This window comes from Copadichromis virginalis, linkage group LG1 (assembly GCF_057382275.1).
Source record: "Copadichromis virginalis isolate Kocher_CV1m ecotype Utaka linkage group LG1, C_Virginalis_male_GT1.1, whole genome shotgun sequence".
Taxonomy (NCBI): Eukaryota; Metazoa; Chordata; class Actinopteri; order Cichliformes; family Cichlidae; genus Copadichromis; species Copadichromis virginalis.
This window is the reverse complement of record NC_140618.1, coordinates 6,632,437-6,647,627: the sequence shown is the minus strand read 5'-3', so window position 1 is coordinate 6,647,627 and position 15,191 is coordinate 6,632,437. Positions and strand designations below refer to the sequence as shown.

At 39.9% G+C, this 15,191-nt stretch overlaps 1 protein-coding gene across 1 annotated transcript; it reads right to left on the bottom strand.

Annotated features, from left to right (window-relative positions):
* Positions 1 to 671: 671 nt before the first annotated feature.
* On the bottom strand, positions 672 to 12,200 carry dnaja2a (DnaJ heat shock protein family (Hsp40) member A2a). The gene is made up of 9 exons (XM_085436964.1): positions 12,043 to 12,200; positions 10,977 to 11,036; positions 9,412 to 9,641; positions 9,190 to 9,270; positions 8,933 to 9,066; positions 8,640 to 8,836; positions 3,142 to 3,286; positions 2,743 to 2,870; positions 672 to 1,809 (listed from the first exon to the last, which is right to left on the bottom strand). Exons 1-9 carry the CDS (start codon positions 12,118 to 12,120, stop codon positions 1,621 to 1,623), a joined length of 1,242 nt encoding a protein of 413 aa, XP_085293090.1. The 5' UTR covers positions 12,121 to 12,200; the 3' UTR covers positions 672 to 1,620.
* Positions 12,201 to 15,191: the final 2,991 nt, after the last annotated feature.

Below are 15,191 nucleotides of genomic sequence, written 5' to 3'. Positions count from 1 at the left end.
GAAGACGTAGCTGAGATTTGTTAAACACAAGGGTCATTGGCACAGGTAGGACATGATCCACACTAATTAAATAGCTTGGTTTTAGCTGTTTCACTCTTTAAATGACACTGAAAGGGCTGATAGATGCCCGATGTTCAGGTCACTAAGGGTTCCTCACATTGAAGTCAATAAACCACATCACAGGACACTTAAATGGCAACACTACTTAAATCAGCACCACTAACCAAAGCTACCAGCATGACCAGTTGAAATGTATATGCATGTATATATGCGTGCTTCTCAACCCATTCAACAGTTTACACTGTACACAAATACTAATGGAAGAAGCAGTGATCAGCTGCCTCTTCAAGAACTACAGAGGTCACAGCATTGTAGTTTCATTGGCATGTCTTTCCACTCAGACTGCTTTTAGGACAGTGTGCGATCCCGTTCACTGATGACAGCTGACTGAGGATGGAAATGTTTTTTGCTTTAGTCATACAGTACCTCCAGAGAATAGTTGGCAGGATCCTTGGATTAGTTCTCGTCACTGACACATTGTGTATAGAAAGAACAACTTTTTTCCCTTAGTGAGCCATTTCAAAACTCTGATGGCTTCAACTTATTTCTAGCCTACTACTTCTGGTGGCAAAAAGAAAAACATTGCAAAAATCAATGTAACACACTACGAATGATATTTCAACAGTTTATTCAACAACTTCATAGACATTTCTTGAGAAGTGTGCTGCTTTATTGGATGTTTGACAAGTGCGGGAACCAAAGCTTTGTACATGCACATGGTCTCAGCACAGGTACAGACTATAGGTTTTTATTTATTTATTTATTTTTAAATCACACAGCCTTGAAATACAGCAGCTGATGAAGCTTACCAACAACCACTTCAGTGATATACACACTTAATGAAATTTCTGTTCGAATTAAAAAGTAAAGACAGGGGAAAAAAAAAACAACAAAAAAAACAAAAAAAAAACAACAACACGTAAAAACCTAGAAAGAAACTAAAGCTGTAAAAATCAGAAAACAAATCCTACAAATGGCGCCGAGTCGACAAGTCCATGAATGCATAAGTCCGAGGATCTGCATGTCACGTTGCTCAGCTGCTTTGTCTTTGCACATTGGTTAGTCTTTTAAATTAATGTAAATACTATGAAAACAGAACCCATGTCACAAAGAAACATTCCTTTTTACTGATCTTGAGCTCCAATTAGCAGGACACTGGACTATCAGCCATGACAGAGGAAGAGAAAGGTGGGTGGGTGAAGTCTGTATGAACAGAAGATCGTCATCCTAACATGGTGTTCACTGAGGCGACCACTTGTTTCATTACATCTTAAATATTTTATATGAATTTTTACCTAAAGTTGCTGTTTAAAGTGTCTAGATCTGTCTCTGGCTGCACCAGTGTTAGTTCCTCAGACAAAAATCAAAATGATTCAAGGGCACAATATTTCAAACAATCAACAACTTGTGCACGAGTCAGTGTGATTGTGATCTGTGTCTGAGGAGCTACTGAGCCTGACCTGCCTTTGTTTAGTCTGCAACTCATACATTTTCTCCCATCTAGCTCATGGGTTGTGTGTGTCTGTATGTGTATATGTCAGAGTGGGAAAGCGCATGAGATTACTGGTGGGCACACTGTACTCCCGAGCCGTGGTGGCTGCCCTCTTCGTCCGAGCTGTCATTGTAAGCCTCCCTGCGGTTACCAGATGACGAGCTCTGGCTGACGTCATAATCTTGCAGGTCGACCTCCTCCGTGTCTCCACTGATGATGGGTGGCTCTGACCGTGAGGGCAGCATGTCTTCCAGCTCCTTCACAGGGAAAACAATTTTCAAAATACAGCTTTAACAGGCAGCTTCATTGGGATTTCTAACCATTCTCTGGTGTCAGAAGGTTGTGGGGTCATGAGTGCACTGCTACAAGGAGAGAGAGAGCGAGAAGGGGTGCTGTCTCAGGAAGAAATTCACTTCCATCCTCAGCCAGAAAGACAAGCGTGACAGAATTTAAGTACTTTCACATTCATCACAAGAAGGAATCAAATCGCTGAATGGAAGTCTGAATGAAATTAATATCTTTCCCCCCCTCTTTAAAACAACGACAACAAACAAACAGGTCATACTTTCTCTTCAGACCAAAACCAGATTATGTGACGGACTCTGAAGACATAGTAGAAAAAATCATTTGAGAAAACATGCACCTTGGGTTTCTCCCCACTAACCGTACACATATAAATTGCTTTCCACCCAAGAAAAACAGCAGTCCTACATGTGAACATGTTACAGGTCAGACAGCTAACTCACTGCTGAGCTGTCTGAAAATCATGTATATTTTTCAAGTTAAAGCAGCTGTTGTTCAAAGTAAGGTGTGCTGTGGCCTTTCTCCATCAACACTGCTGCCAATATTTCCCTTTTTCCTTGCTTGTTTCAAAGCTGCTAATAAAAGAGCAAATCTATTTACTGCCTCCGTGTGCTGCCATCACTGATGCCCCCTCAGAGGCCTGATGGGCAAGTCTGATTTAAATAATATATTTGAACTCAACTGTAAATGACTCGCTGACTTAAGTCTGTTTGGAATATAGTTTTAATGTCTTAATCTAATTATATGGAGGAAAAAAAATTGCCTATGAAGGACAGTTTTGTAATTACTTCTAAGTACGAAGAATGAGCTTTGGTCTTTGTCTATAATGAGACAAATCAAAATTAGAAGATTAAAGACAGTAAATTAAAAGCACAAATCTGTCATACCCCAAGTTTCTCAGGGCTGATCCAATTGTTGTCAGGAAACTGGACATCAAACTTGATATAAAGATCTCCTTTCTCGAAAGGGTTTCGGTACTGTGGCATGCCTTCTCCCCGCACCATCCTGACAGAGCCTAGAAAAGAGTGCCGTTTGTTTAAAATTAGACTTAATCACATTTTTCTAAACAGTATTTCCAGCACTGGGGATTTAGGGTAAACCCACCCCCCAGTGTTAGTGTGAAGAACATCTTTACAATGATAGAAACTCTCTGCCAATAAAGCCCAAAGCTGGACACCTGCTAGGCTAATACACTTATCTGGCAACCACGTCAGAGCTTTGAATAATGATGCAGTCTGTTCCTGACAAATTCAGTAAGAAAAGCAATGTTAAAAATGGATGTTTACCTGGTTCAATGACTTTGCCAGCAGGGTACTTAACAACAATTTGTCTTCCATCTAAATGTTTCAACATAAACTGGAAACCACACAGCGCCTCCACCAGCCCAATCTTGTGGTTCATGAAGAGGTCATTGCCATCTCGTCTATATGTCTGAAAATAGAGAGAGATTGTTAGTAATATCTGTTAATAGATGAAATCGTCACAGTTCTAACAGATTTAAAAACAAACAAACCAAACAAAGCATCATTTCCTGATATACCAAATATGACAGTGTGGGAAAGCATGTCACTGTATATCATTACCTTTGAATAAAGCTGGGGCTAAAGCAGAAGTTAGTCAATTTTAGGGGGAAAAAAAAAGTTTTTATTCCAATAATCCAAAGAGTTCTCATCGCTGAAGCCTATTCTCTCATAAAAACCACATTAAACACGGTAACAGATAATTGTCAGAACAAATTGCTTTTGTCTGTGACTGATAGCCTTTTAAAGTGGTCAGAATCATTTTCTCTGACAGTGTCTTTTGAGCTCGTCATCTGTGACAGCTATAATTGACTGTGTGACAATGCTTCTTCATGGTGTAATTTGGCAGTCAAGACATTGGGGGAGGCTATGAACTTGGAGTTTTGTAACATTTCTTTCTTATGTTGCAGTAAAATGCGTTACACAACAGCTTTAAGAACTCCTGCACACTAAACTGACAGGCAAATAAATATCTTATCAAAAGGCTAGAATTAACAAGACAAACATCAACCCATAATGGAACACTCAGTAGAGGCCTTGTACTTTAAATTCACACTGTTCCACAAGCTAGCTTTTTTGGCACTGTAATGCTTTGTCAATTTTAATTATTTTTTATTAATTATTAGAAAACAATTAAGTTCGCACCATCACATTTTTGTAAACTGTATTGTATCCGAACACTAAACACCTCTGCCTTAGAGCATTTGTTAGAAATCAATAGTACAAACAAGTATAGCACAAAAAAGTTACTAATTTACTCAATAGGATGCTGTCAGAATGTATTCCTGTATACACAGACAAGTAGTTTTTTAATGCCTCTTAAATACTTTTTATTGTACTACTTCAAATGATTTTCAGACCTTTTGTGCCATTTCATAAAGAGTACTGATGTTCCATGATCAGTGTTTTATGTGTTGTTGCTGCTGGCTGTACCAACTCATTATGCTACAGATGTCTATGAATGACATATTTTGACATTAAAGATAGACATCCTGTGGGAGAAGGAGCCAGAGGCACTCCTGAAGCTCTGGTTGGTGTTCTAGTTAAGCCAAAACCATCCACAACCCATTTCCTTTAACATTTACCAGGGTCTTTATTTACCTCAGCCGAGTAAGGTAAGTGGCTATAATTACTAACCCATTTCATTGTCTTCCTCTTAAATCCAGAATCAAATTTAACCCTCTCAGGCCCAAATTAAGTTTTTTGCTGCTAATGCACAACCAAGTCCTGCAGTGGTACTTCTGAGTAAAAAAAACCTCATAAAATATGTATGTGGGGTAATCAGGTTGTTAGTTCTTAACTGTTGCAAATCTGCAATGTCTGCCTGGAGAAGGTTAAAAGTCTTATGACCACTTACGAGGTCTAGAATAATCAGACCCCATAATACTGTATCACCCCAATAGAGGACTTTGCTCTCAGCTTCCTGGGCTCCCTCTGTATTTGAATATTTTCTAAGTTAAATAATACTTGCATATTTCTGAATTTGGCACCATTACGACAAATAAGCTTCATTACGATTTGTCTGTTTTATTAAAATTACAACATTTAGTTGAATTGCTCTTGAAAAAAAGATCAGCATCACAAGACTGATTAGCCTATCAATCCACCACTCATGATGTCAATATAACTTTATTTCATGAGAGGACACCCATCACTTTTTGGCATCCAGCTACAAGCGTTGTTAATGCAAACCAGGAACTCAACACTTCAACCATGTAGAATCATAAGCGCTGATTTTTCAGTGAACAGAAACACTCCTTTTCTTCATTTCCAGGAACACTGTGTTCAACTACTACACAAAATCCTTTTTCCTTTGGTCCACTGTGTGGCTGCAATCACAGCATTGTAAGATGCTGAAAGATTAACCCTTAGGCTGGGGAGCCCACGGCACACCCATCTTTCGCCATCTTACAATGCTGTAATTGCAGCCATTCCCCAACTCTCTGTGAATGGTACTCATGGCCATTGATCAGTGGTCTTTGATCAGTGGTAATGAGAATTTGCATCCTTCAGTGGGCTGGTTTCAGTCATTATGCAAATGTACGGTTTATAAGATTGGGGAAACCTGCGGTCAGCTGAGACTGAAGAAGTCACTTGGATGAGTGACGAAACATTTCTCCCACAAAACGCTACGTCCAGATGAACAGAATCAACTTTTTGGAGATTTACTTTCCTGGATGATTGAGAATGCATCAAGACGTTTTGCTACCAAAGAAATTCAACATTAAGGCATAATACGATTTAATTATAAAAACTCAATAATGTATAATGTTTTCCTTCTTATATGCACTGAAATACAGACTTTTTTTCCCTGTTAGAATTTTCTGTGATACAATTTAAGATTTTCTTACTTTATTTCTTGAATTATTGCAAACAGAGGGGGTGTTTTAAATCAGTAGCTTACTCATGAATCATAAACTCACGAACAACAGCTGTATATATTCCACAGCAGGTGCACCATTTAGCCCACAATCAAACACTATATAACACATGACTTAGGCTTTTGAGTGCTCAAAGTGCTAAAACAATTATTTAAATCTCGTATTGCATAAGGAGGGGTGCCTCAACACATAAGAAATTATTTGACATGATATCTGATCAAGACAATTGCAGCTTTTATGAGAGATAAAATTAATTAAAAACTATCAACCTTAGTAATGTTGCATTTTAGGCTCCGACAGCTCACAAAACTATGACTGATACAGAAATCATATTTTTCTAATCTGTATCAGTTTCACCCATATTCTATCGCGATATTTCATTTTCTTATCGTTGCCCGACATTATACCGGTATTACCGTGAACGGTATGATATGGCCCAGCCCTACCTAAGACCCATAAAATTATTATCCATCAGCGCTGCAGGAGGTTGGCATGTTAGTATGAAAGTTAGGTGAAGCACAATGCCATAGACAGAGAAACAATGACCAGGTCGTCCATCTACTACACTAAGTGAATTTACTAGAGCAAACTGAAAATGCTATAGATTGCCCCCCAAATGCCTTCCAAACTGTATGCAACGCTCCAAGTTACCACAATGCTCACAGATGTACCCAGGTTGTATGCAAAAAGTGCATTGTTAAACCACATCAGGTGGGATGGGAGGGGGTAAAAACCCAAGCATCATAATTAAAAATGAAATCATGAAACATTACCTACAACGTTATGTTGTAGGGAAAAAAAAAAAAAATAATAGGGTCCTGGTTATGACGTAAGGTACGACACAGATCTAACACAGAAGCATAATTCACCTGTTAGAATGACTTATTCACCTTACGTGTCTGTCTGGACTGTGGGAGGAAGCTTGAGTTCCCACAGTCAGAACATGCCAACTCCATGCAGAAACACCCCAGGGAATGATAATACTAACCTCTACACCAGCCTGACACTCTGCTGCTATAACACTCATTCCAAAATGTTAAAATCTGCTCCTAGATAAATATCCTCTGTGTTAAAATAATTAAAGATTAAAACTAAACATTTATAAACACGCCAAAACTAACCAAATTTATTTAAAAAACACCCTGAAATCAAAACAAAAATCAAAATGTAATTAAAACTTATTTAAAAAAAATTTGAAATATACAAATTCTGCATGACTAACTCCAACGTCTCTGAGATTTTATTTCCACTTCTTTGATGCTTACCGTATTTTCACGACCATAAGGCGCACTTAAAAGTCTTAGATTTTCTTCAAAAAGTGCGGCGCGCCCTATAGCGCAGTGCGCCCTATGTGTTGTAAGGAGGACGTAGTAGAGAACACCATGAGAACGTTAAAGGGTGAAGTGTGGGCGTTGATCGTATATACCGGGACAATCGCACATACCTGTATAAAAGAACAGGTATGTGCATTATGCAGGACATCGTTGTTTTAACAACCCTGAAAATGGCAAAGAGACACGCTTACGAAGCACAGTTTAAACTGAAGGCCATCAGCTACGCGGAGGAACATGGAAATCGAGCAGCGGCGAGAGAATTTAAGATAAACGAATCGATGGTTCGCAAATGGAGGAAGCTGGAAAACAAGCTCCGGCAGGTCAAGAAAACGCAGCTGAGTTTCCGCGGACATAAGGCGAGGTGGCTCGAGTTGGAGGAAAGACTCGAGCGGTGGATCATCGAGCAAAGAGCGAGCGGGAGAAGCGTTTCGACGGTCACCATTCGGCTAAAAGCAGTTTCACTAGCTGAAGAGATGAACATTGAACATTTCCAAGGAGGTCCGTCTTGGTGCTTTCGTTTTATGAAACGGTGCCATTTTTCCATCCGGACCAGGACTACGATAGCGCAGCAACTTCCAGCGGATTATAAGGAAAAGCTGGCCATCTTCCGCTCCTACTGCAGCAAACACGTCGGCGACAAAAACATCCAGCCCAGCCACATCACAAACATGGACGAGGTCCCGCTCACTTTTGACATCCCGGTGAGTCACACTGTGGAGAAGAAGGGGACCAGCACGGTAGCGATACGCACAACGGGGTATGAAAAGTCTTCTTTTACTGTTGTGCTTGGCTGCCATGCTAATGGACAGAAACTGCCGCCTATGGTGATTTTTAAGCGAAAGACTTTGCCTAAAGAGAAGTTTCCAGCAGAAATCATCATTAAGGCAAATGAAAAGGGCTGGATGGATGAGGAAATGATGAAAGACTGGCTGAGGGAGGTGTATGCAAGGAGACCAGGTGGTTTTTTCCACGCATCACCATCGCTGTTGATCTGTGACTCTATGCGTGCCCATCTCACAGCCGATGTGAAAAAACTTGTGAAGCAAATGAACTGTGAGCTTGCTGTCATTCCGGGAGGCCTGACAAAGGAACTTCAACCGCTGGACATCGGTGTGAACCGCCCGTTCAAAGTAAGGCTGCGAGCGGCCTGGGAGCGATGGATGACCGGTGGAGACCACAGTTTCACTAAGAGTGGAAGGCAGCGCCGGGCGAGTTACGCCACAATTTGCCAATGGATTGTAGATGCTTGGGCTAACATGTCTGCTGGCACTGTTGTTCGAGCTTTCGCAAAAGCCGGCATCGTTTCCGAGGAGCCGCACGGCACGGAAAGTGACTCTGACGGTGAAGACAGTGAACTTGGCATGTTTGATGGAGATTTAGCGCAGCTGTTCAATTCAGACACAGAGGATGAGGACTTCGATGGGTTTAATTGATGATAAAAATGTGAGCACCAAACTTTGTTTTGCTCCTGCTTTATTTTTAAATACGCACACTTGTATGCTTGTGTGTTGTTGATGATGACGATTACCGGCAATAGAAATGTGAGTACCTCGTGCTCTTTTTCTTGCAGGACAAGAACTATATCCCCAGGTTCAACGCCAGGTGCCTGGTCAGCTTCTCCTCCAAAGGTAATTTTCTGGCCATGCTTCATGCCTTTGTCCACATGCACCTCCAGAATCTTCACCTCCTTCACGACTTTCTTGCCCTCGCATTTTTTACAGCGGTCTTTCTCACTGATCACCTCACCTGGGGCAGATTAAATAAAACACAGGATCAGAGATCTGTGCAGATCAATAAAACACGCAAGTGCTTAGTCATGGTTTACATCACTGTGGCACTTACCCTCTCCATTACAATCAGTACACACTGACTGCATCTGTTGGACCATACCCGGGGCCAGCTGTCTGATCATGATGCGCATGCCACGCCCCCTACACGCCGTACACTTTTGTACAGCACCCGTCTTGCCTCCCTGCCTGTATTCACACAAAGCCACAGATGGATTTGTTGTAATAACCAACAAATATCCCAGGATTAAAACTGTTAATATCTAAACTATCAAGCAGAAATAACAGCAAGATGTTGGTTATACTACTCACCCATTGCAAGTGCTACAGAGTACATTCTTGCTAAGTTGTAGTTTAGTTGTTTTTCCATTGTAAAGGTCCTCCAGTGAAACCCTACAGAAAAAAAACATGATATCAACTGATGCAAGATAAAATAGTTGTGCTGCACATCAAGAGCAATTTTAATTAATTGCAAACACAAAAACATTAAATCAATTTAATGTAGTACATCTGAGTTTCCAAGCTAGGTCTTACTTGAGTGGATGGACCATGTCTTCTCCTCTCCTCCGACCTCCATTCCTGGATCGACTGCTCTGTCCACCCATGAAGCCAAAGAGTCCACCTCCAAAGATGTGGGAGAAGATATCGTCCATCCCTGGGCCACCCCCGCCACCTTCCCGCAAGCCTTGTTCTCCATAGCGATCATAAAGTTCTTTCTTTTCAGGGTTAGTTAGCACCTCATAGGCAAAGCTGATTTCTTTGAACTACATTTTGAGAAGACCAGAAACGGAGACAAGACAAAACATAAAATAAAATTAACTGGACGAAGGGAACGGCCTGTTTCAAAATGGCTTTTGGGATTTGACAAAACAATTAACTGACCCACTTAGATCCAGCCACACATACAGTCTGGGGTTCATTTTAGAACCATTAAATAAAAATGTGTCTTAAGCTTATGGAAAGCAGACACCAATCAACTAAACTGGTGAAAAATAAATAACACTTGGGATTTTCCTTTGGCTCCATCTAAAACACCCGAGGGGGACAGAAGTCTTGGGTACAATTTCAGCTCTCCAAAACATAAGACTTCAGAGCAAATTCACAGCAAATTGATTACCTGTCAAAACAGTAACTCAAAGTTTCAACTGACCTATACAAACTTTACCAACACTCTTAGGTCGCCAATAAAAAAAAAAAAAAAATAGAAAGAAAACTAATAGTTAAAAAGAATAACATCTAGCTTCCATTTGCTTTGAAGATAAAATGTGACGTTCAGCATGAGTTACAAGTTAATCTCACAGCCAGTGTAAAGGATATTCTCGGTAGGACACACCATTTCCAAAACTCAAATGCTTTCATTATTATGAACACTGCCTCCAGGCTTAAGACTCTAAAGTTGCCATTTTCCTGTTGGCAACAATTTCCTGCTGAGAAAATCTCTCACTGCCATATTGGGGATGATGAAAGAGAGGCTTGTAATTCCCCCCCCCCACACCTTTCAATAAACATTCCAAAATCTACATTAGAAACTAATGCGAATGTTAAGCACAGCTGTGGAAAGGGCTCTTCCAACTTCAGCTCAATGTTCAATAACAATTTAAACCCTTAATGAAATGTAAAGGCTTAAAGCGAAATCACCACAAAGCAAAAGTAAAACGGGAAGTAACTCCTGTCATAACAGGACTGAAAGATACATTAAAGCTTCAGATACACAAAATACTAGGCACATCTCTATGAGAGAACATGTTCTCTATGTTTAAAATGTTTTACTTAAACATTTTAAACTATTTTTCTTCTTTAGTTATACATAACACTGATAGCAACACATTGCACTTTATCCAAAGGACTAATTTTAATAAACATCCAAAAAACAAAAGAAAGAAAATCTGCAAATCAATAAACGAAACAGAGTAATTAAGTACACATACATTAGAATTTGGTGCATAAAATGAAAACAGACTTTTTAGCTTTTTATTGTTTTCCCAATCACGTTTTTTAATTTCAAACATAATTAAAACAAACATAATCGCATAACTCATCTGGACATATGATGACCAGCTCCACTGTAAACCAGGTGGAGGCTGCCACGGAGGAGTTACCTTATCTCCAGAATTAGGGTTCTTGTCGGGATGATATTCTTTTGCGAGTTTCCGGTATGCCTAGACAATAACAAAAAACAGAGATAACTCCATTAGCTAGCAAGTTTTACATTGGGCATGCGTTGTTTACGGGAAACTTGCGTCGACATGACTCCAACACACATGAAGGAAGCTTATCTACGGTTTACGCAATCACACGTGCCTCCCTCCCCGAACAAACCTGGCCGGCCACGCACTTTCTGTCTCGGCTTTAAAAAAAATCATTTTCTCCCAACAATAATCCATAACTGGTTTAGTAGCGACGACTGCTATTCACCATTTCCACGCACCCATCCCCGGGAATTACCCTTTAGTGAAAAAAGGCAACTCAAAATGTCTGACAATTTCAGTGCTAACGCTTCTAAGCTAATTAGCATATCTTCTCGCCAAGCACGGACGGGGTAACGATAACGTTTAAGATGAAAATATGACAGCGTAATAAAGTTATCCGATAATGTGCTAATAAACAAGAGGTCGGTGAACATCAATTTAGTCTAGTCTAGCATGGCCAGTTAAAAAAAAAACATCACACGCTGGTTGGGAGAAAAAAAACCCAACCAAATTTAAATAAAAAAACAAAACCGCTGAATAAATATCAAACTTGGATTCTTCGGCTCATTTTGATCACTACGTGTTAGGAATCTATTTCCACCGTTTGTCAAACACAAAATCAAGGACTAGTTTGGCTGGTTTCGCGACAAACACTTAAGCTAAAGCTAGCGTGAGGTCAATCGTTTGATGCGTACGAGCTAGCCTTGGTTTCGGTTGACCTTTTTCACATTAACAAATTGAAAAACATACGTTTTCCTAGTCGATCGTAGCTAAACTGTGAAAGAAAAATAAAACATTTATTGAACTCATAAACGACACAGCCCGACTGTCACATGAATATCCAGGCCGGTCAGCCTGATTCACTGATAATGTTAGTTAGCTTCGCATAGCAACGCATTTCCTGATTGAGGCACTTTTAAGACTTTGAAGCTTAAACGCAATATATAATCCCGCAAATTATCTCCCGTGTATTTACCTTTTTCAGCTCATTTTCAGTTGCAGACGGAGACACTCCGAGGATGTCGTACAATTTCGTGTCGACAACATTCGACATGGTGTTGCTGTTGATGTTGCTTCGACAGGAGCTGGATGGACAAAGAGAGAAGGAGCCGGTGGAAAATGTTTGGCTCGCCTCGTGTCTCCATTTCCGGAAAGTCAGACCCGCCGCGTGTCCGCTGGTGCCCCCTGGCGTGGATGTGCTTGATGACTGATGAGCTTACACACGAGAGTAAACACTCGATTTCCTTTTCATTTTTCTTCTTCTCTTATTTATTCATTCATTCATTTATTTATTTTAGCAAATATTAATCATTTAATTAAAGTTAATTTAGACAAAGCTTGAACAATTTCTTGCCATTTTATAACTGGCCCTATAGTTACACCTTCACATATAAAAGTTTAAACTCAGTTTATGAGCTCAAACTGCCATCCTGTTTTTACAGTCTGTTAATGAAAAGCGAACTTTCTGTTTCTCTTTATGCTCACTGAATCTTCTTCTTTTGGCCGCTCCCTTTAGGGATCACCACAGCAGATCATCTGCCCCCATGTCACCCTCTTCATAGCATCCTCCTCTGTCACATCAGTCTTCCGTATGTCATCCTCCACTATATCCATAAATGTTATCTGTTTTCATCCCGCCTGGCAGCTCCATCTTTAACATCCTTTGTCCAGTATATCCACTATCCTTCCTCTGCACATGTCCAAAATATCTCAGCCTTGGTTCTCTAATTTGTCTCGAAAGCATTGGACTTGAGGTCCCTCTGATATACTCATTTATAAATAAATCTGAGAATCTTTCAATTCTGCCACTTCAGCTCGATCTCCTGTTTTTTGTCAGTGACACCATTTCCAAGCAATCCATCATAGCAGGTTTTACTTTGTAAACCTTCCATTTCCCTCTTGCTAATATCCTTCTGTCACACCTCATACTCATCTCCACCCACTCCACCCTGCCTGCAGTCTCTTCTTCAGCTCTCTGTTGCTTTGGATGGTTGATCCCAGGTATTTATCCACCTTGACTACCTCCACTCCTTGCAGACAAATTATGGTTGATTTATTATTGGGCCCTTTTATTTATTATGGAATACATTGTTTTTGAATGGTTGCATCTTAGTACAATCCAAACCATGTGATTATCGCACACTCACAACATGGGAATATAATCTTGTACTTGACCACATTAGCACTGCAGATATTTGCAATTTATTTTAATTCGTTTTAAACGCGATGCTAATTTAAGATGTCGGTCACGATTTAGAGTGGCATTGAGTTTGTTATGCCTGCACAGAAATTCAATTTTGAAGTCAGTTAATGAATTCAACCTAATAGCGAGTGTCTCAATAATTAAGATCTCTCCACGTCTAACTTGTCTTCATTTTTCATGTCAAAGATCGATTACTGTTGTGGCATATTATAACCTCAGATGTCTCATCCAGCATTAGGACCGGAGGGGGATATGAGAGCTTGTCCGTGCAAATTGTCTTGGGTGTCAGTAGATTTCCTCGTCCCGTCTCACTCCTCTTCTGAGAGGCCATGAACAGTGCAATAATACTTCGACAACAAACTCATCCAATCAGTCACACCCTGTTAATTATAAATGCTTATTACGTCATTCATTGCATGTACTTATACACGTGTTGTATACTCTTCTGTGTGTACTACGTAGCAAAAGGATAAACTAGAACAATTACTGTCTAAACAGGTTTATTACCACAGTCACAGAGCATTACTCCAATCCCAGAGAGGACATCTCAGCTTTTCAATTTCATTTCATTGGTTCTCTTCCAGATCATACGAGTGGACATTGATCCGATGTTACAATGATTTCTAACTGATTTTATTTGCCATTTAATTCACCCGCAATCTGTCATATGTCTTAGTTTATATGCGTATAAAACACTTCTTGATGTCCAGATTTGTGTCTTTAGCTCGAATCTTATCAATCTAATAAAAACGCATGCTGAATGCAGTGTGTCTGCAGGTGGCGCTGCTTTTTTATTATTGCATGCGTTTCTCAGTGATGTTAATGGTGACCTTTGGCACTTATTATTGTAAAAATACAAACAGATAGTATTTTGTTTTCACATGAAACACAATTTGTAATGGAATTTCCCACTATGTTATGCTGTGTTATAGAAATTCTACTACTCTATGCAGTACTGTGGAAAAAAGTAACAGCCATGTGCTGTTAATTAAATGCACTTGGTTAAATGTTCATCAGCAATAGTGACCACCTAAAAGCAGAGGTTTTGGCAGATCCCTGCAAAAGAATGGCTGAACGTGAAAAGAAACAACATGTTGCAGTGGCTCAAAGTCCAGACCTCAACCTGATTGAAATGCTGTGGCGAGACTGCAAGAAAGCTGCGTATAGAAACGAATACCTGCAGACCTCAATGAACTCAAACAAAGAATAGTGGAACAAAATTCCTTCACAAAGATTTTAGACTCATAATGTTCAGAAAATGATTACTTGCTGCAGGCTGTACTTAGTTTTTCACAGTACTGCATACTTTGGCTGACTGTTATTTGTAGTGAGCTGTGAGACTTTGTGAAATCTGCTCTACTGTATCTCTATTGTAGGGCCTGCCTTACGATATAAAGCGCCTTGAGGTGACTGTTGTTGTGGTTTGGCGCTATATAAATAAAATTGAATTGAATTGTTCAAGAGTGATTTCAGCATAATGTATTGATTAATATCATTAGATTGAATCCCGAGACAGCACGTGTAGGTGTCACTGTGTAGGTGACCAGCCCAATGCATAAAGGAATTAGCATCAATAACGGCCAAATACTTTAAGACTGTGTCATAAGCTTTTAACAAGGCAAACACATCATGACAGCAAAGCAAATAAGAGAGCAAGTGAGAGACAGAGTGAGAGGCAAAGAGAAAATAATAATCTGTAAATATTAATTAAGCTTAATTGGTCTTTGGTGGTCAGGAAGCAATGCATTATGCATTCCACTCAAAAAGTCTTTTAAGCACAACAGATGATGGAAGTGGAATTTGTCAGCTTTTGATTATTTGTGTTCAACTTAAACTCAATCTTAAGGTTCGCACAACTCAGGGAATAAAGTATCCCCACAGCCCCTTTTGCATCAAAGCAAACCAAAACACTTTGCATAGGC